Genomic DNA, 21893 nt, shown 5'->3' on the forward strand with positions numbered 1-21893 from the left:
GGAATGGTGGTTGCTGTGATGGTGGTGGTGGTGCCAGTGGTGGTGGTGATTGTTGTGATGGTGGTGGTGGTGTTGCCAGTGCTGGTGGTGGTAGTGGTGGAATGGTGATTGTTGTGATGGTGGTGGTGTTGCCAGTGGGGGTGGTGATTGTTGTGATGGTGGTGGTGGTGGTGGAATGGTGATTATTGTGATGGTGGTGGTGGTGGCGTCAGTGGTGGTGGTGGTGGTGGTGGTGGAATGGTGATTATTGTGATGGTTGTGGTGGTGGCGTCAGTGGTGGTGGTGGTGGTGGTGGAATGGTGATTATTGTGATGGTGGTGGTGGTGGCGTCAGTGGTGGTGGTGGTGGTGGTGGTGGTGGTGGTGGTGGTGGTGGTGGTGGTGGTGGAATGGTGATTATTGTGATGGTGGTGGTGGTGGCGTCAGTTGTGGTGGTGGTGGTGGTGGTGGTGGTGGTGGTGGTGGTGGTGGAATGGTGATTATTGTGATGGTGGTGGTGGTGGCGTCAGTGGTGGTGGTGGTGGTGGAATGGTGATTATTGTGATGGTGGTGGTGGTGGTGGTGGGTGGCCACTACCACCATCACAGATGGCTTACTAAAGTTATATAGACAGTCACAAAGAGGTGGGTGGTAGTGAAAAAAAAAACAGTCATCTGCCCTGAGAATATTGTCTCAAGGATCTTGCTAGTGACTGACAGCAGTGACACTGCTCTGTAGTGGCTGATTTCCGCTCTGCTCTTCTTTTTGTGAACAGTGACTACATTTGCTTCTTTCCACAGAGTAAATAATTTACACTGCTAGGCAGTGCTGATAGATGGAGGTGATGCTAGCTCGTCTGCGCATCTACGTAGCAGTCATGGGCTCATCTTGGCCCACAGCCTTTCTTTGGTCCAGGAATTTAAGGAGATATATTTCATTACGGTTTATCGCCACCTCTGACAATTTTGACTCAGTTCTTGCGGCTCGCCAGGGAGGTTCCCTAACTGGATTATTGTCTTGGCAGGAAAGTGTTCATCAAACTGACTGATAGTAAAGACGGTCCCATCCTGTCACTTCAGATGTATAATATCAGGTTAATGTCTTCGTCGCTCCCTGACCATGGACCACCAGTTTTAAACTCCACTCTTCCTGATGCCAGTGTTTCTTTTATCTTCCTTCCTCTAGAAATAGTCTGGTTTTGGACTTCATAAGCCGACAAGGTTGCCTGTGCAGGTCCTGTTATAAATAGTTGAATGGTTCTCATACCTTTTCCAAGCCTTGTACTTAATAGTACCAGCCCCTAAGCAATGAAAGCCAGACCAAGACTGTTCTGAAGGCTTCGTTACGTAATGCCGGTGAGGGATGTACTTGTATTGTAGAGTAAGGATATGTTTAGTGAAGGCATTCACTTGGTTATCATCGCCCTGGAGAAAGATCATTACAATCTGAGGTGGTGAGCTCAGAGTAAAGGTCCGGCTGGTTTCCTCTCTCCCACAGCTAGGTTGAGCATGATGATTCTTCACCTAGTTCTGTTGGTATCGTCACTATTGTAAGACAACCTTGTTGTCAGATGAGCCAACATAGCCAAGAGATTTGCAAGTGACTATGCCTCCAGTTAGATCAATCACTAGCGGGTCAAGAGAGGAGCCAAAGATATGAGTAGGGAAGTCAGTAAAGTTTTTAATGTCAAACACTGTAAGAAGGTCATCATAATCCCTTGGTAAAAGATGATGGTTGAGGTCCGCAACAGTTATAATGTGTTGACATTTGTGTTGAGGCAGAAAAGTGTTCACATTTTACATCAGGAAGTTGATAAGGTCTGCTTGCTGCCATTGAGGTCTGTACATTGCGCATGCTAGTATGGAGGCACTAGGATTTATGCATAGCCTAGAGAACATTATCTCCAGGTGATTAATGATGGCAACATCAATGAGCTGGGCATGTACACTTTTAGAAGAACATACAGCAACACCACCTCCTTTTCCTTGTCCTTGCCTGTCTCGTCTCATCCATGAGGTGTAGCCTGCAATTCTTGCAGAACCGAAGTCCTGTCATCTAAAAATGTTTCAACAAAGGCAATCATGTCAGGATGATGAATATTCAAGAAACTGTGGTTGAGATCTCCAAGTTTGGTAATGAAGCGTCTAATGTTGGTGGACAGGATGCTGATAGACTGGTTCCTTATGTTCGTGTTCAACTTGACAATAGTTGAGTAAGAAGTTTGTCTTTGAGACGGGTAGGACACCGAAGCAGCCACTGGGACGTAGCTCAGTGGTCTTGTGTAATGCATGAAACCACCTGCTGAGCTGAGACAAGAGTAGCTGGGTGGGTGACGTGTAAGAATGCTCATCATGTATGTCCAATATCTTTTTGTTCCGACAGAAATCCTTAATGTCCTCTCTCTTGTGGGAGTAATTATACCTGATATTTACCAGACAGTTGTCAGCGGTGTGTCCCCTTCAGTGACAGCAGGAACACTGCCTAGGAACCTGGAGTATACCTGGAGGGTCTTTCGGGGGTCATCGCCCCCGCGGCCCTCTCCATGACCAGGCCTCGTGGTGGATCAGGGCCTGATCAACCAGGCCGTTACTGCTGACCGCACGCTAACCAACGTACGAACCACAGCCCAGCTGATCAGGTACTGACTTGAGGTGCCTGTCCAGCTCCCTCTTGAAGACAGACACGGGAGGGTAGTGGCCTATTTCCTGCCCTTCTTGAATTTCACTGGTAATTCGGCGGCGAAATCAACGAAAAAAAGGGGCTTTGTTCGTCAAGGGGTAACCCACTCAGGGGTTAAGCAACTGCTGGCTCACTGCTGGCTTACTGCTGGCTTCCATCAACAAGACTGTACTGAGAGACTGCTTACAATTCACCGAGGCCTGACAGACACCTTGTTCAGAGGCTGTAATAATATCAAGCGCGAGGAGCTTATTAAAATCATAGACACTGTATCCCTTTTAATGCATCTGTTGTTTGATGTTTATGTTTGCTTATGGATAACCACGAGTGCCCTGTAGCACTCGTTTTCTTTTGAGTACAAGATAGATATTCCTGTGAGTCCCTGAGGCAGTATGTGAGTTAGCAGTAGTGGTAATAGTATGTGAGGTAGAAGTAGTAGTAGTAGCAGTGTGTGAGTTTGCAGTAGTAACAGTATGTGAGGTAGTAGTAGCAGTGTGTGAAGTGGCAGTATTAACTGTAAAGTGGCAATAGTAACAGTGTGTATGGGTGTTTCAGCATGGGTGGTCAGGTACCGTCGGTAACAATGAGTGAGGATGGTGGTGAGGCAGCGGTGGTGGTGGTGGTGTGTGAGGATAAGGCCACTAGCACTGACGATGAGCTCCTGGGCTCCCCTACCCAAGATGACGATGTCTTCGGTCCCGACAACTGCTTCCGGTACATGGCCCACACTGCCCAGCTGTGGGGGGCCGACTTGGTGGGCCTGGAACGCCCACACAGCGCCCGTGGGGGGCGCTACCTCCGCCATCAGGAATCTCTAAGCAGCAACAGCGACGTCTCTCGCCCGCACCGACAGGTCAAACTCCGAAGACAGCGCAATACGGAGTCAAGCGATACCGAAAAACGAACGAAGACGCGGGAACTAAGGCGGCAATGGACCACCGACTCTTCTGACTCTGGTTACTCGAAGAGGTACTCGCGGGAGTTGCGTCGTCAGGACACCGAAGAGTCTGCAGACTCGACGAGGCGCCTCGTACGAGAGCTACAGCGTCAGGTAACAACTGAATCGTCGTCATCTTTAAGACTGACGCGTCAGTCATCCATACACAGCGCTTCCGATAATCAGAGCCTCTGTCTTTTGCGTCAGTCAACCATCGACACTTACGATGATATCTCCACAACCGACTTCTCTCGGCCGCAGTCCCGCAACAGCAGCCGCAATCCCGGGTGCAGCATCCTGGACTATTCGCCGCACTCCTTCACCTCCGACGCCGCCCATAGCCAAGCAGAAGCCGCCGGTCAGACCGTCCTTACAGAGTATGCTGCTCCAGGTGACACTTGTCCCAGCCCACAAGACCTGGTTAATGGCTACGACTACACAGCCAACACCATTCCTGCCAATGTTGGAGCACCGCTCCTCTCCACCATCTCCTGCTCCCTCATCAACCTCAGTGCCGTCGACCTGGAGGCCGCCGAGATTAAGGAGCTCCATAAAAGTCTCCGTACCCTGGGACCTGAGACTCAGAGCAAGACCAGGCGGAAGAGGACTCGTCGGAGCACTGATAATGAGGCTCTGAAGGCGGCGAAGGAACGGGTGCGGCGACGGAAGGAAGAGGAGGAGATGCCTAGAAAAGTCCGCTGGTCCATCATGGCCACAGGACTTATCCTCCTCCTCATGTCAGTCATCTTGGTGGGGGCCACGCTCAAAATGGCGCCGCTCATCGACGAAATGGGTGAGTTCTCATTAGTACCCACAACCTCTTTACTATTCAATTCCCCACAAAAAAATATCGCCCTCTAACTTCACCCGCACCTCACACTGAATGAAGGAGGTGATGTAAGGATAAAGGCAGCAGTGAACTGCTGCTTTTATCCTTACATCACCCTTAACCTACTATGATTTATCCCATTAATTGAGCTCCTGTCCTTTATGCTGCTAACACTACCATATACTTTCGTTATTCAAGAAGAGAACAAATATATATAAGAGAGGTTCTCTCGTGACTCCATCAGTGACCAGTGTCAACACAGGGATGGAGGCACGGAGAGGCCCAGTGTTCTGAGAGGTAAGTCAACGATCAAATATTGGGGAAATTTGTTTAGAATTTACCCTCGTTACTGGCTATGTAGGATCCCCCATACCCTTTCCCTGACCCAGACGTCAGTTTGTGAAGGATGCAACGCACTCTCAAGGGAAGACGAGAGACACACGTACACGCACACATCTGATTTACACATATGCTAAATTATATATAATAACTGTATTTATATGCACGTGTACCGAAATAAACTTACACACCTACAAACAAACACATATGTATACATACACACACAACTACAATCGTAGTGGATAAGTGAGGTCCTGTAACTTATGAATCAGAGACTATGATAGGGAAAAATCAATTATGATATTTGGACTGGAGGAGCAACGTGGAGAACCAAATTTAAGGATAAAGGATTATAGATAATTACGAATATAAATAATCTACTCAAATTTCATACACATATACAACAAATTTCTAAGAAAATTTCCAAGACTGTAGGCATACTATCGAAGATACGGTACTATGCTCCACAGTCAGCCCTCCTGGCCCTATATCACTCTCTTATTTACCCCTATCTCACCTATGGAATTTGTGCATGGGGCTCAACAACAACTAACCATCTCAGACCACTAATTACCCAACAAAAGGCTGCAGTTAGAATGATAACAAATTCTCACTACAGGCAGCACACTCCACCAATATTCAAAACACTCAACCTACTCACCATACAAAACATCCATACTTATTATTGCACTTATTACATACATAGAACACTTAACTCTGATATTAACCCTCCCCTCAAACATCTCCTTGCCAACCTCAACAGAACACATGACCATAACACAAGGCACAGATCACTCTTTGATGTTCCTCGTGTCCATCTCACGCTATGCAAAAACTCAATGCACATAAAAGGCCCTAAAATATGGAATTCATTACCTGTAAATATAAAAGAAACACTACCTGTTTATAAATTCAATGTATTATCACTGATTTCATCATTGCTTAGTTAATTTTAAGCCAGCCCGAAATGCTATGCATAGTATAAGTGGCTTTGGCATGCTGCTCTTATCTGTATTTTTTTGTACCTCTGTATGTATGCTTAAATTGTAAATAAATAAATAAATAAAATAAATAACATTGAGAAAAAAACAAAACAGCGAAACATAGCGAAGTCCATAAAGACTTAGGCACCTTTGTTTGCTGGTAGCATCATCCACAAGAAAGCAATGGCCTCATCAGACGCAAGATTCAATATGGTAATGAAGAAAGTTATCTTACAACAGCAAAAAAGCTGAAAATCAGGGAAGAAATAATAACATTTCATAAAATACTCAGAGATATTGATATAATTTTGTATGAACGACCTGAGAGGTGCACAGTAACGAGACGATTTGGTATGACACAGTATGCGGAGCAAGCGTTTACTGGGACTGGGGCATGTGAGAGGCGGGGCCAGGAGCTAAGCCACGACCCCTGTAACCACAAATAGGTGATTACACACAGTCACACACACACACACACACACACACACACACACACACACACACACACACACACACACACACTGGAGGACAGAAGGGTCAGGGGAGACATGATAACGACATACAAGATACTGCGGGGAATAGACAAGGTGGACAGAGATAGGATGTTCCAGAGAGGGGACACAGGAACAAGGGGTCACACCTGGAAGCTGAAGACTCAGACGAGTCACAGGGACGTTAGGAAGTGTTTCTTCAGTCATAGAGTTGTCAGCAAGTGGAATAGCCTAGCAAGTGAAGTAGTGGAGGCAGGAACCATACATAGTTTTAAGAAGAGGTATGATAAAGCTCAGGAAGCAGAGAGAGAGAGGATCCAGTAGTGATCAGTGAAGAGGCGGGGCCAGGAGCTGAGTCTCGACCCCTGCAACCACAATTAGGTGAGTACAATGGGTGTAATAGTCTTGAAGACATCACACTGAAAAGGTAAATTATTGACCTGAGAGCTGTCTGAATAATGGCTGAGAAGACGTGTGTGGGAAGAGGAGGAGGTGTGTGGGAAGAGGAGGAGGTGTGTGGGAAGAGGAGGTGTGTGGGAAGAGGAGGAGGTGTGTGGGAAGAGGAGGAGGTGTGTGGGAAGAGGAGGAGGTGTGTGGGAAGAGGAGGAGGTGTGTGGGAAGAGGAGTTGTGTGGGAAGAGGAGGAGGTGTGTGGGAAGAGGAGGAGGTGTGTGGGAAGACGAGGAGGTGTGTGGGAAGAGGAGGTGTGTGGGAAGAGGAGGAGGTGTGTGGGAAGAGGAGGAGGTGTGTGGGAAGAGGAGGAGGTGTGTGGGAAGAGGAGGAGGTGTGTGGGAAGAGGAGGTGTGTGGGAAGAGGAGGAGGTGTGTGGGAAGAGGAGGAGGTGTGTGGGAAGAGGAGGAGGTGTGTGGGAAGAGGAGGAGGTGTGTGGGAAGAGGAGGAGGTGTGTGGGAAGAGGAGGAGGTGTGTGGGAAGAGGAGGTGTGTGGGAAGAGGAGGAGGTGTGTGGGAAGAGGAGGAGGTGTGTGGGAAGAGGAGGAGGTGTGTGGGAAGAGGAGGAGGTGTGTGGGAAGAGGAGGAGGTGTGTGGGAAGAGGAGGAGGTGTGTGGGAAGAGGAGGAGGTGTGTGGGAAGAGGTGTGTGGGAAGAGGAGGAGGTGTGTGGGAAGAGGAGGAGGTGTGTGGGAAGAGGAGGAGGTGTGTGGGAAGAGGAGGAGGTGTGTGGGAAGAGGAGGAGGTGTGTGGGAAGAGGAGGAGGTGTGTGGGAAGAGGAGGAGGTGTGTGGGAAGAGGAGGAGGTGTGTGGGAAGAGGAGGAGGTGTGTGGGAAGAGGAGGAGGTGTGTGGGAAGAGGAGGAGGTGTGTGGGAAGAGGAGGTGTGTGGGAAGAGGAGGTGTGTGGGAAGAGGAGGAGGTGTGTGGGAAGAGGAGGAGGTGTGTGGGAAGAGGAGGAGGTGTGTGGGAAGAGGAGGAGGTGTGTGGGAAGAGGAGGAGGTGTGTGGGAAGAGGAGGAGGTGTGTGGGAAGAGGAGGAGGTGTGTGGGAAGAGGAGGAGGTGTTTGGGAAGAGGAGGAGGTGTGTGGGAAGAGGAGGAGGTGTGTGGGAAGAGGAGGAGGTGTGTGGGAAGAGGAGGTGTGTGGGAAGAGGAGGAGGTGTGTGGGAAGAGGAGGTGTGTGGGAAGAGGAGGAGGTGTGTGGGAAGAGGAGGTGTGTGGGAAGAGGAGGAGGTGTGTGGGAAGAGGAGGTGTGTGGGAAGAGGAGGAGTTGTGTGGGAAGAGGAGGAGGTGTGTGGGAAGAGGAGGAGGTGTGTGGGAAGAGGAGGAGGTGTGTGGGAAGAGGAGGTGTGTGGGAAGAGGAGGAGGTGTGTGGGAAGAGGAGGAGGTGTGTGCGAAGAGGAGGAGGTGTGTGGGAAGAGGAGGAGGTGTGTGGGAAGAGGAGGTGTGTGGGAAGAGGAGGAGGTGTGTGGGAAGAGGAGGAGGTGTGTGGGAAGAGGAGGAGGTGTGTGGGAAGAGGAGGAGGTGTGTGGGAAGAGGAGGTGTGTGGGAAGAGGAGGAGGTGTGTGGGAAGAGGAAGAGGTGTGTGGGAAGAGGAGGTGTGTGGGAAGAGGAGGAGGTGTGTGGGAAGAGGAGGAGGTGTGTGGGAAGAGGAGGTGTGTGGGAAGAGGAGGAGGTGTGTGGGAAGAGGAGGAGGTGTGTGGGAAGAGGAGGAGGTGTGTGGGAAGAGGAGGTGTGTGGGAAGAGGAGGAGGTGTGTGGGAAGAGGAGGAGGTGTGTGGGAAGAGGAGGAGGTGGTGGGAAGGAGGAGGTGTGTGGGAAGAGGAGGAGGTGTGTGGGAAGAGGAGGAGGTGTGTGGGAAGAGGAGGAGGTGTGTGGGAAGAGGAGGAGGTGTGTGGGAAGAGGAGGAGGTGTGTGGGAAGAGGAGGAGGTGTGTGGGAAGAGGAGGAGGTGTGTGGGAAGAGGAGGAGGTGTGTGGGAAGAGGAGGAGGTGTGTGGGAAGAGGAGAGGGTGTGGGAAGAGGAGGAGGTGTGTGGGAAGAGGAGGAGGTGTGTGGGAAGAGGAGGAGGTGTGTGGGTTGAGGAGGAGGTGTGTGGGAAGAGGAGGAGGTGTGTGGGAAGAGGAGGAGGTGTGTGGGAAGAGGAGGAGGTGTGGGAAGAGGAGGAGGTGTGGGATGAGGAGGTGTGTGGGAAGAGGAGGAGGGTGGGATGAGGAGGAGGTGTGTGGGAAGAGGAGGAGGTGTGTGGGAAGGAGGAGGTGTGTGGGAAGAGGAGGAGGTGTGTGGGAAGAGGAGGAGGTGTGTGGGAAGAGGAGGAGGTGTGTGGGAAGAGGAGGAGGTGTGTGGGAAGAGGAGGAGGTGTGTGGGAAGAGGAGGAGGTGTGTGGGAAGAGGAGGAGGTGTGTGGGAAGAGGAGGAGGTGTGTGGGAAGAGGAGGAGGTGTGTGGGAAGAGGAGGAGGTGTGTGGGAAGAGGAGGTGTGTGGGAAGAGGAGGAGGTGTGTGGGAAGAGGAGGTGTGTGGGAAGAGGAGGTGGTGTGTGGGAAGAGGAGGAGGTGTGTGGGAAGAGGAGGTGTGTGGGAAGAGGAGGAGGTGTGTGGGAAGAGGAGGAGGTGTGTGGGAAGAGGAGGAGGTGTGTGGGAAGAGGAGGAGGTGTGTGGGAAGAGGAGGAGGTGTGTGGGAAGAGGAGGTGTGTGGGAAGAGGAAGGAGGGTGGTGGGAGGAGGGAGGGGAGGGAAGAAGGGTGGGAAGAGGAGGAGTGTGGAAGAGGAAGGGGTGGAAGAGGAGGGGGGTGGGAAGAGGAGGAGGTGTGGAAGGGAAGGAGGAGGTGGAGGAAGGAGGAGGTGTGTGAAGGAGGGAGGGGGGGAAGAGGAGGAGGTGTGGGAAGAGGAGTGGAAGAGGAGGAGGTGAAGAGGAGGTGTGTGAAGAGGAGGGGTGTGGGGAAGAGAGGAGGTGGAAGAGGAGGAGGGGGTGTGGGAAGAGGAGGAGGGGAGGTGAGAGGTGTGGGAAGGAGGAGTGTGTGTGGGAAGAGGAGGAGGTGGTGTGGGAAGAGGAGGAGGTGTGTGGGGAAGGGAAGGAGGAGGTGGTGTGGGAAGAGGAGGAGGTGGAGGAGGAGTGGGAAGAGGAGGAGGTGGTAAGAGGAGGAGGGGGGTGGGAGGGGAAGAGGAGGAGTGGGAAGGAGGAGGTGTGGGAGGAGGGTGGGAAGAGGAAGGGGGGAAGAGGAGGAGGTGTGGGAAGGAGGGAAGAGGAGGTGAGGAGGGAAGGAAGGGGAGGGGAAGAGGAGGTGGTGTGGGAGGGGAAGAGGAGGAGGTGGGGAAGAGGAGAAGGGGAGGAGGGGAAGGGGAAGAGGAGGTGGAAGTGGAAGGAGGGGGGAAGGAGGAGGTGTGGGAAGAGGAGGAGGTGGGGGAAGAGGAGGAGGTGTGGGGAAGAGGGGATGGAGGAGGAGTGGGAAGAGGAGGAGGGGGGAAGAGGAGGAGGAGAGGAGGGAAGAGGGGAGTGGGGAAGGGAGAGGAGGTGTGTGGAAGAGGAGGAGGTGTCAAGAGGAGGAGGTGTGGAGGAAGAGGGAGGGGTGTGTGAGGAGGGGAAGGTGTGGGGGAGGAGGAGGTGGGGAAGAGGAAGAAGAGGAGGAGGGGAAGAGGAGGAGGGGTGAGGAGGAGTGGAAGGGAAGAGGAGGAGGAGTGTGGGAAGGAGGAGGTGGGAAGAGGAGGAGGTGGGAAGAGGAGGAGGTGTGAGGAGGAGGTGTGGGGAAGAGGAGGAGGTGGGAAGAGGAGGGTGAAAGGAGGGAGTGGGAAGGGGAGGAGGAGGGGTGTGGGAAGAGGAGGAGGAAGTGGGAAGAGGAGGAGGTGGGGAAGAGGAGGAGGTGGGGGAGAGGGTGGGAAGAGGAGGAGGTGGGGAGGAGGAGGGTGGGGAAGAGGAGGAGTGGGAAGAGGAGGAGGTGGTGTGGGAAGAGGAGGAGTGGAAGGAGGAGGAGGTGTGGGAAGAGGAGGTGTGTGGGAAGAGGAGGAGGGGTGGGGGGAAGAGGAGGGGTGTGGGAAGAGGAGGAGGTGTGGGAAGGGAGGAGGAGGAGGTGGGGGAGGAGTGGGAAGGGGGATGGAAGAGGAGGTGTGGAAGAGGAGGAGGTGTGGGAAGAGGAGGAGGTGGTGTGGGAAGAGGAGGGTGGGAAGAGGAGGAGGTGGTGTGGGAAGAGGAGGAGGTGTAAGAGGAGGAGGTGTGGGAAGAGGAGGAGTGTGTGTGGAAGAGGAGGAGGTGGAAAGGAGGAGGGGAGGAGAGGTGGGGGGGAAGAGGTGGGGAAGAGGAGGAGGGGGGGAAGAGGAGGAGGGAAGAGAGGAAGTGGAAAGGAGGAGGTGGTGTAGGAGGAGTGAGGAGGTGGTGTGGGGGGGAAGAGGAGGGTGTGGAAGAGGAGGAGGTGTGTGGGAAGAGGAGGGAGGGAAGGAGGAGGAGGTGTGGAAGGAGGAGGAGGAGGAGGAGTGGGGAAGAGGAGGAGGGGTGGGGGAAGAGGAGGAGTGAAGGGAAGGGAGGAGGTGTGGTGGGAAGAGGAAGGAGTGGGAAGGAGGAGGTGTGGGAGGAGGAGGAGGAGGAAGGAGGGGGAAGAGGAGGTGTGGAAGAGGAGGAGGTGTGGGAGGAGGAGGTGAGGTGTGGGGAAGAGGAGGAGGGTGTGGGAAGAGGAGGTGTGGGAAGAGGAGGAGGTGGGGAAGAGGAGGAGGAGGAGGTGAAGTGGGAAGAGGAGGAGGGGTGGTGGAAGGAGGAGGAAGGAAGGGAAGAGAGGTGTGGGAAGAGGAGGAGGGGTGTGGAAGAGGAGGGGTGGGAAGAGGAGGAGGTGTGTGGAAGAGGAGGAGGTGGGGAAGGAGGAGGTGGTGTAGGGAAGAGGAGGTGTGTGGGAAGAGGAGGAGGGAAGAGGAGGAGGTGTGGGAAGAGGAGGAGGTGGGGTGAAGAGGAGGTGTGTGGGAAGAGGAGAGGGAAGAGGAGGAGTGGTGGGAGAGGAGGTGTGTGGAAGAGGAGGAGGTGTGTGGGAAGAGGAGGAGGGAAGAGGAGGAGGTGTGGGAAGGAGGAGGTGAGGTGTGGGAAGGAGGAGGTGAGGAGGAGTGGGAAGAGGAGGAGGGAAGAGGAGGAGGTGGTGTGGGAAGAGGAGGAGGTGTGAGAGGAAGGGGAAGGAGGAGGTGAGGAAGGAGGTGTGAGGGAGAAGGAGGAGGTGTGGGAAGAGGAGGGGAAGAGGAGGAGGTGGGAAGAGGAGGAGTGGGAAGAAGGAGGAGGTGTGGGGTGGGAAGAGGAGTGGGAAGGAGGAGGAGGAGGAGGAAGGAGGAGGAGGTGGGGGAAGAGGAGGAGGTGTGGAAGAGGAGGTGGGAAGAGGAGTGTGGGAAGAGGAGGAGGTGGGAAGAGGAGTGGGAAGGAGGAGGTGGGAAGAGGAGGAGGTGGTGTGAGGAAGGAGGGTAGGAAGGTGTGGAAGAGGAGGAGTGGGAAGAGGAGGTGTGGGGGAAGAGGAGGAGGTGTGGGAAGAGGAAGGAGGGAAGAGGAGGTGAGGAGGAGGTGTGGGGAAGAGGAGGTGGAAGAGGAGGAGGTGGGGAAGAGGAGGAGGTGTGTGGAAGAGGAGGAGGTGGTGTGGAAGAAGGAGGAGGTGGTGTGGGGAAGAGGAGGAAGAGGAGGAGTGTGAGGAGGAGGTAAGAGGAGGAGGTGTGGGAGGAGGAGGTGTGGGAAGGAAAGAGAGAGGAGGTGTGAAGAGGAGGTGTGTGGGAAGAGGAGGGAAGAGGAGGAGGTGTGTGGGAAGAGGAGGAGGGGTAAGAGGAGGTGTGGGAAGAGGAGGTGTGGGGAAGAGGAGGGTAAGAGGAGGAAGAGGAGGAGGTGTGTGGGAAGAGGAGGAGGTGTGAAGGAAGGAGGAGGAGGTGTGGGAAGAGGAGGAGGTGGGGAGGAGGAGGGAATGTGGAAGAGGAGGAGGTGGTGTGAGGGAGGGAAGGAGGAGGAGTGTGAGGAGAAGAGGAGGTGTGAAGAGGAGGAGGGAAGGGAAGGAGGAGGTGGTGGTGGGAAGAGGAGGAGGTGTGGTGGGAAGAGGAGGAGGTGGTGGAAGAGGAGGAGGTGGAAGAGGAGGAGTGTGGGAAGAGGAGGAGGTGGGAAGAGGAGGAGGTGGTGAAGAGGAGTGTGGGAAGAGGAGGAGGTGTGTGGGAAGAGGAGGAGGGAAGAGGAGGAGGTGGGAAGGAGGAGGAGGTGGGAAGAGGAGGAGGTGTGGGAAGAGGAGGAGGTGTGAGAGGAGGGAAGAGGAGGAGGTGTGGGAAGAGGAGGAGGTGGGAAGAGGAGGAGGTGTGGGAAGAGGAGGAGGTGTGGAAGAGGAGGAGTGGGGAAGAGGAGGAGGTGTGGAAGAGGAGGAGGTGGAGGAGTGGGAAGGAGGTGTGGAGGAGGTGGTGGGAAGAGGAGGAGGTGGTGGGAAGGAGGAGGGGGAAGAGGAGGAGGTGTAAGAGGAGGAGGTGGAAGAGGAGGAGGGAAGAGGAGGAGGTGTGGGAAGAGGAGGAGGTGTGTGGGAAGAGGAGGATGGTGGGAAGAGGGAGGAGGTGTGGAAGAGGAGGAGGTGTGAGGAGGAGGTGTGGGAAGAGGAGGAGGTGTGTGGGAAGAGGAGGAGGTGGTGAGGAGGAGGTGTGGGAAGAGGAGGAGTGGGTGGGAAGAGGAGGAGGTGTGGGAAGAGGAGGAGGTGTGGAAGGAGGAGGAGGGAAGAGGAGGAGGTGTGTGGGAAGGGAGGAGGAGGGGAAGAGGAGGAGGAGGTGTGGGAAGAGGAAGAGGAAGAGGTGGGAAGAAGGAGGAGGAGGTGTGGGAAGAGGAGGAGGTGGGGAAGGGAAGAGGAGGTGGAAGAGGAGGGAAGAGGGGAGGAGGTGTGGTGAAGAGGAGGAGGTGTGGGAATAGGGGGAGAGGTGTGAGGTAGGAGGAGGTGTGGGAAGAGGAGGAGGTGTGTGGGAAGGAGGTGGTGGAGGAGGAGGTGTGGTGGAGGAGGTGGTGTGAGAGGGAAGTAGGAAGAGGTGTGTGGGAAGAGGAGGAGGTGTGGGAAGAGGGAAGGAGGGAAGAGGGAGGAGTGAGGAGGAGGTGTGGGAAGAGGAGGAGGAGGTGTAGGAAGAGGAAGGAGGTGGAAGAGGAAGGAGGTGAAGGAAGAGGAGGTGTGAGGAGGAGTGTGGGAAGGAGGAGGAGGTGTGGGAAGAGGAGGAGGGTAAGTGGGAAGAGGAAGGAGGTGTGGGAAGAGGAAGAGGTGTGGGAGGAGTGGAGGAGGTGTGGGAAGAGAAGAGAAGAGGAGGTGTGGGGAAGAGGAGGAGGTGTGGAGGAGGGAAGAGGAAGGAGGAGGTGTGGGAAGAGGAGGAGGTGGTGGGAAGAGGAAGAGGTGTGGAAGAGGTGTGGTGGGAAGAGGAAGAGGTGTGGGAAGGGAGGAGGAGGGGGTGTGGGAAGAGGAGGAGTGTGGGAAGAGGAAGGAGGAAGAAGGAAGGAAGGTGGTGGGAAGAGGAAGGAGGTGTGGAAGGAAGGAGAGGAGTGGGAAGAGGAAGAGGTGTGTGGGAAGAGGAAGAGGTGTGTAGGAAGAGGAAGAGGTGTATAGGAAGGGGAGGAGATGGTAAGTGTGACGTAACAAGGTATAACAGGAGTGTAACTGGAGTGTGACGTAACAAGGTATAACAAGAGTGTAACTGAAGTGTGACGTAACAAGGTATAACAGGAGTGTAACTGGAGTGTGACGTAACAAGGTATAACAGGAGTGTAACTGGAGTGTGACGTAACAAGATATAACAGGAGTGTAACTGAAGTGTGACGTAACAAGGTATAACAGGAGTGTAACTGGAGTGTGACGTAACAAGGTATAACAGGAGTGTAACTGAAGTGTGACGTAACAAGGTATAACAGGAGTGTAACTGGAGTGTGACGTAACAAGGTATAACAGGATTGTAACTGAAGGTGACGTAAAAGGCATAGGAGTGTAACTGAAGTGTGACGTAACAAGGTATAACAGGAGTGTAACTGGAGTGTGACGTAACAAGGTATAACAGGAGTGTAACTGAAGTGTGACGTAACAAGGTATAACAGGAGTGTAACTGGAGTGTGACGTAACAAGGTATAACAGGAGTGTAACTGGAGTGTGACGTAACAAGGCATAACAGGAGTGTAACTGGAGTGTGACGTAACAAGGTATAACAGGAGTGTAACTGGAGTGTGACGTAACAAGGTATAACAGGAGTGTGACTTACTCATCCCTGGAGTGAACAATAGTGAGCAGTGAGTAATAGGAGTGAGGAATATATTAATGAATGAGATGAATAATAATGATGTTACCATATTGATGAGTAATATTGATGAGTGAGTAATATTGATGAGTGAGTAATATTGATGAGTGAGTAATATTGATGTGTGAGTAATATTGATGAGTGAGTAATACTGATGAGTGAGTAATATTGATGAGTGAGTAATATTGATGAGTGAGTAATATTGATGTGTGAGTAATATTGATGAGTGAGTAATACTGATGAGTGAGTAATATTGATGAGTGAGTAATATTGATGAGTGAGTAATATTGATGAGTGAGTAATATTGATGAGTGAGTAATATTGATGTGTGAGTAATATTGATGAGTGAGTAATACTGATGAGTGAGTAATATTGATGAGTGAGTAATGCTGATGAGTTGAGAATATTGATGAGTGAGTAATTGATGAGTGAGTAAATTGATGAGTGAGTAATATTGATGGTGAGAGTATTGATGAGTGAGTAATATGGTTTTATGAGTAATATTGATGAGTGAGCAATGCTGATGAGTGAGTAATATTGATGAGTGAGTAATATGATGATGAGTAATTGATGAGTGATTAATATTGATGAGTGAGTAATATTGATGTGTGAGTAATATTGATGAGTGAGTAATATTGATGAGTGAGTAATATTGATGAGTGAGTAATATTGATGAGTGAGTAATATTGATGAGTGAGTAATATTGATGAGTGAGTAATATTGATGAGTGAGTAATATTGATGAGTGAGTAATATTGATGAGTGAGTAATATTGATGAGTGAGTAATATTGATGAGTGATTAATATCGAGGAGTGAGGAATATTGATGAGTAAGATGAGTTAGTAATATTGATGAATGAGTGAGTGAGTGAGTGTGGTGAGTGTAAAAGAGGGGAGCAACATAGCAGTGGTCACCTTTAATGTCTTATCCATGAGGGCGAGTCAGTCAGTCAGTCAGCCAGTCAGTTAGTAAGTCAGTTAGTGTCAGCCAGTCAGTTAGTAAGTCAGTCAGTAAGTCAGCCAGTCAGTAAGTCAGCCAGTCAGTCAGTCAGTCAGTCATTCAGTCAGTACTCAATCATTGTTATGTCTCTGTGTACCTATATATTGACTGTATAACTAACTGTTTATGTGTGTGACTGTGTAACTGTGTGTGACTGTGTAACTGACTGTGTGTGTGTGACTGTGTAACTGACTGTGTGTGTGTGACTGTGTAACTGACTGTGTGTGTGTGACTGTGTAACTGACTGTGTGTGTGTGACTGTGTAACTGACTGTGTGTGTGTGACTGTGTAACTGACTGTGTGTGTGTGACTGTGTAACTGACTGTGTGGGGACGTGTATTGACTGGTGTGGACTGTGTAACTGACTGTGTGGTGTGACTGCGTAACTGACTGGTGTGTGTGACTGTGTAACTGACTGGGGTGACTGTGTAACTGACTGTGTGTGTGTGACTGTGTGTGTGTGACTGTGTAACTGACTGTGTGTGTGTGACTGTGTAACTGACTGTGTGTGTGTGACTGTGTAACTGACTGTGTGTGTGTGACTGTGTAACTGACTGTGTGTGACTGTGTAACTGACTGTGTGTGTGTGACTTTTAACTGATGGTGTGTGACTGTGTAACTGACTGTGTGTGTGTAACTGAACGTGTGTGTGTGACTGTGTAACTGACTGTGTGTGTGTGATGTGTAACGACTGTGTGTGTGTGACTGTGTAACTGACTGGTGTGTGTGACTGTGAACTGACTGTGTGTGTGATGTGTAACTGACTGTGTGTGTGACGTGTAACTGACTGTTGTGTGTGGACTGTAACTGACTGTGTGTGGTGACGTGAACTGACTGTGTGTGACTGTGTAACTGACTGTGTGTGTGTGACTGTGTAACTGACTGTGTGTGATTGTGTAACTGACTGTGTGTGTGTGACTGTGTAACTGACTGTGTGTGACTGTGTAACTGACTGTGTGTGTGTGACTGTGTAACTGACTGTGTGTGATTGTGTAACTGACTGTGTGTGTGTGACTGTGTAACTGACTGTGTGTGTGTGACTGTGTAACTGACTGTGTGTGACTGTGTAACTGACTGTGTGTGTGTGACTGTGTAACTGACTGTGTGTGATTGTGTAACTGACTGTGTGTTGCTGTGTAACTGACGGTGTGATTTTAACTGATGTGTGTGTGGGGACGGTAACTGACTGTGGGGGAGTAACGACGGGTTTGTGTGTGACGTGAACTGACGTGGTGTGTGACTGTGTAACTGACTGTGTGTGTGACTTGAACTGACTGGTGTGGGACGTGCAATATGTGTGTGGACTGGTAACTGACTGTGTGTGGGGATGTGTAACTGACTGTGTGTGATTTTAACTGACGTGTGTGTGGATGTGTAACTGACGTGGTGTTTGGAACTGATGTGTGGGGTGACGTGTAACGACTGTGTGGGGTTTTTGGTAACTGATCTGTGTGTGGGACTGTGCAACTGTGTGGGTGATGTGAACGACTGGTGTGGGGATGTGAACTGATTGGTGTGTGTGATGTGAATCCCGGGTGCCCTGAACGACGTGTGTGATGTAAATTTCACCTAGTTGTACCACCAGTTGAGGCTGAGGGGTCGAGCCGAGCCCGGCCCGCCTTGCGATCGCACAGGTCATTTCCCCGAGCCGTGAGCATCATATCTGTTAAAGCTTGAGGGATCCTGCCCCACTACATCGTTCCCAAACTTTTCCCATTTACTGACTATTCGGGCTGAAGAAATACTTCCTAACATCTCTGGATTCATCTGTGTCTTCAGCTTCCAACGTGCCCCCTTGTTACGGTCAAACTCCGGGGAAAATCCTGTCTTTTCCATTTTAATTCCTCTCGATTTTGTATGTCGTTATTGTCCCCTATCTCTCCTGTCTCCAGGGGTCAGGTTGATTTCCTTTAACTCTCCCCGTGAAAACCTCTTAGCCTGAAACTAGTCTTGTTTCAAACCTTTTCACTTTCTGTTTCTTTTCGTGCTTGGGAGGTGGTTCCAAACTGGTGCCTACTCCAATATGGGCCTAACGTACAAGTGTAAGGGGCCTGAACGATTCTTTAAGATGTCAGAATGCTGTCTTGAGGTTTGCCAGGCGCCCATGCTGCGGCAGCAGTTATTTGGTTGATGTGCGCCCAGAGATGCCTGGTGTTATACTCACCCAAGATCTTTTTCCTGAGTGAGGCTTGTAGTCTCTGGCCCTAGACTGTACCTGTCTGGTGGTCTTCTTTGCCCTCCCAATCTTCATGACTTTGCACTCTGGTGATTGAACTCAGAGCAATTGCTGATCAGGTCTGCAGCCCGTCCAGATCCCTGTAGTTCTGCCTGGTCTTCGATCGGAGTGAATTCTTCTCATCAACTTCACGTCATCTGCACACAGGGACACTCTCAGAGTCTATTCCTTCCGGTCATGTCGTTCACAAATACCAGAAACAGCATTTGATCCTAGATCGATTCCTGTGGGACCCCAGCTAGTCACAGGTGTCTACCTGACACCTCGCCACGTACCATGACTCCGCCGTTGTCTTCTCCCGACAAGTATTCCCTGATCCATTGTAGTGCCTTCCCTGTTATCCCTGCTTGGTCCTCCAGTTTTTGCACCAATCTCTCTGTGTGGAACTCTGTCAAACGCCTCTTGCAGTCCAAGAATATGCAATCCACCCACCCCTCTCTCTTGTCTTACTGCTGTCACCATGTCATAGAACTCCGTAGGTTTGTGACACAGGATTTCCTGTCCCTGAAACCATGTTGATGCTGCTTGAGAGATCATTCCTTTCTAGGTGTTCCACCACTTTCCTGATAATCTTCTCCATGATTTTGGTATTACATATGCTCAGTGACACTGGTCTGTAGTTTAATGCTCATGTCTGTCTCCTTTTTAAAGACTGGGACTACATTTTCTGTCTTCCATGCCTCAGGCAATCTCCTATTTCGATAGATGCATTGAATATTGCTGTTAGTACACATATGCCTCTGCTCCTCTCTCAATACCCATGGGGAAAGATGTTATCTGGCCCATTGCCTTGAGGTGTCTAGCCTACTCAGAAGCCTCTTCACTTTTCCTTGGTTGTGTGCACTGTGTCCATACATGGTGGTGTGCCCCACCTCTCCTGTCTTTCTGGAGCCCCTTCTGTCCTCTGTGAACACTTCTTTGAATCTCTTGTTGAGTTCCTCACATACTTCACTTGTCATTTGTTGTCTCTCCTCCTTCCTTCCTTAGACTGATTACTCTGGTCCTTGACTGTTGTTTTCCTGATGTGGCTGTACAAATGGGTTTCGGGCCAGATTTGGCTTTCAACAGTGTCATTTTCATATTGTCTTTGGACCTCCTTCTATCTGTGCATATTCGTTTCTGGCTCTACGACTGCTCTCCTTATTCTCCTGGGTCCTTTGCCTTCTACATTTCTTTCCCATTACCCAACACACTTGGTTTTTTGCTTCCCCACCCCTTTGGGTAAACCATGGGGCCTATCCTGCTTTTTCTATTATTCCTGTTACCCTTGGGTACAAACCTCCCTCAGCCTCCTTGCATTTTGTTGCTACATATTCCATCATCTCATTAACTGGCTTCCTGCCAGTTCTTCATCCCACTGAACCCCGTTCAGAAGTTCTCATTCCTGTAGTCCTCTTCTTGTAGTTTGGCTTCATCTGTCCTGGCCTTCCTGCATCTCCCTCCACTTGTAGCTCACTGTGTATTCGAAGCTTAAAACCACATGGTCACTGGCCCCAAGGGGGTCTTTCATATGTGATGTCCGATATCTGCACTACCTGCTGCAAATACTATTCAGCCTTGCTGGTTCATCCTCCTCTCTCTCTTGTAGTGTCCCTACGTGCTGGTACATGAAGTTTTCCAGTACCACCCACTCATCTTAGCCCTCCATGCATCTTGGCCCCCATGAGGTCCAAGTTCTCCCAATCGATCTCCTTGTGGTTAAAGCTACCCATGATCAGTAGCTTTCTGCCTGCATGCATGAGCTCTTCTGGCCACTCTAGCCAGTGTGCGTCAACCATCGCTCTATTGCTCTCGTCGTGTTCTCTGCCTTGGCCTCCGCGGATTCTGGGTGGTGGGGGCGATACATCACTGCTATTACGACCTTGGGACTGGAGAAGCTGCCCCGCTATGTAATCACTTTTCTCCGCTTGTCTCCTCTTCCAGCTCATCAAAATTCCAGCGATTTTGATCAGCAATGCCACTCCTCCACCCCCTGAAATTCTGTCTTTCCTCAGGATTTGGTATCCCATTGGAAAGATGGTACTACATCATGCCTGTAAGCTTGGTTTCTGTGAGAGCTATGATGTCCGGTGATGCCTTCTTTGACTTTTCTTCATGCCACCTCCCCACTTATTTGTTATTATACCGTCAGCGTTTGTGTACCATACCTTCAGTTTCTTCCAACACTGTAATTTGTGGGCCCGAGGGTGGGAGACCTGGTGGCATACTGTCGGATCTATAGCCTGTTGTTGGGTGGAGGCTGTGGGGTGTGGATTGTAGTGTTGGGATGGTGTATAGCTGTATGGTTCTGAGAATAGTTGTGTGTGTGCTTGCCCTTGCTGTTCTGTTCCCACTTGACTGACCTCTGCTGGTTCCATCATTGTCTCTTTCCCAGCCTCCTTCGCTTTTTGTCCTCTCTCCTCAGCTGCTGTCGCTCTGATTGTGTTCTGTCTCTGTCTAGGAACACCCTCTCTTGTACTCTTCCGAGTATTTCAACCGTATTTCTTGGAAGATCCTGTTCTGTACTGTTTCAATCCTGAGAATCGTTTGATTTGGTCGGTTTCTCCTCTGAGTACCCCCTATTCTCTGAAAATTACAATCTTCTGTCCTTCTCTTCACCTATTTCGTGATGATTTTCTTAATCTCTTACTTTCTTCCTGCTGCCTTTCAGTGTGTCCTTCTCTCCTGGAGGCCATGGATAAACACTGATTTTGCCTTCCTCCCTCCCCAGGCCGCCTCACCCTTCAGACTCTGGACTCTGCCTGTGTATGTGGTCAGTTTCTCCCTTGATTTTTCCAGTGGCTCTGATAGGCATGGTTGTGCCTCAGGCCCATTCCATACCTCTCTCCGTCTGCAACTAGCTGTTCTTCCTTCCACTCTTGCCTCTGGCAGGTTGATGGACCTAGCATAATTCATAATTCCTTCCTTCCTGTTCGGCCTCGCAGCTTCATATGCTGTGTCTTCTCTGGTCACTGCCCCTGTAACTCGCTTCAGCCTGTGTAACTGACTGTGTATGTGTATGTGGAAGCCATATATTCAATATTAGTTACTTGAGAGAGAGAGAGAGAGAGAGAGAGAGAGAGAGAGAGAGAGAGAGAGAGAGAGAGAGAGGTCATAACAACCTGACCTCAGCATCATAATCATCCCAGAATGACTTACACAGACGGAGTATCAAGTCTGCATCGCTCCTCAAATAACCCCCTTCTCCCCACCCACACGGATTTAGCGCTTCCCATAAATATGCACTAATAATTACAGACTGGAAATAAGCCATTAGACCTAATGCTAGGCTCATTTATGGCTCTCCACACGGCCTATAAAACTTTATAATGTCTATAAAAATTTACATAGACCGACCTGGGTTAGTTACTGGGTAAGCCATAAAAGCCAGGCACTATGTGGCTTATTTCCAGTGACGTTCTCTGGATATATCTACAAGTGTAAGGTGTGAAAGGAACGGTAGTAACGTCTTCGGCTCACAGTTGAAGGACCTGGGTACAATCCCCGGCATGGGTGGAAACGTTGTGCGTGATGCCTCACACAAGTGAGTGTCCGTGGCTCGATTCTCGGTACGGGTGGAAACGTTGTACCATGGGTGAACATGGACAACAGGTGTCTTAAGGAAACACATCCTAATGTGCAGGTTCGAATCCTGCTGTGGACTGAGATCATAATAATGTTTGTAAATAATTTTGCCAGTTTGAGAATTGTTATACATATGTATGATAATTATACCTATGTATACCTGTACCTAAATCAACCTACTTACT

At 50.9% G+C, this 21893-nt stretch overlaps 1 protein-coding gene across 1 annotated transcript in view; it reads left to right on the forward strand.

Moving 5' to 3' along the window:
* LOC128701659 (uncharacterized) overlaps positions 1–21893 on the forward strand; it is a 135114-nt gene that overhangs the window by 87051 nt on the left and 26170 nt on the right. The window contains exon 2 of the mRNA XM_070101655.1: positions 3213–4387. Coding sequence (XP_069957756.1) covers positions 3214–4387 — 1174 coding nt within the window. The 5' untranslated portion in view covers position 3213. The remainder of the gene's footprint in view (positions 1–3212; positions 4388–21893) is intronic.

Source organism: Cherax quadricarinatus, chromosome 78 (genome assembly GCF_038502225.1).
Source record: "Cherax quadricarinatus isolate ZL_2023a chromosome 78, ASM3850222v1, whole genome shotgun sequence".
Taxonomy (NCBI): Eukaryota; Metazoa; Arthropoda; class Malacostraca; order Decapoda; family Parastacidae; genus Cherax; species Cherax quadricarinatus.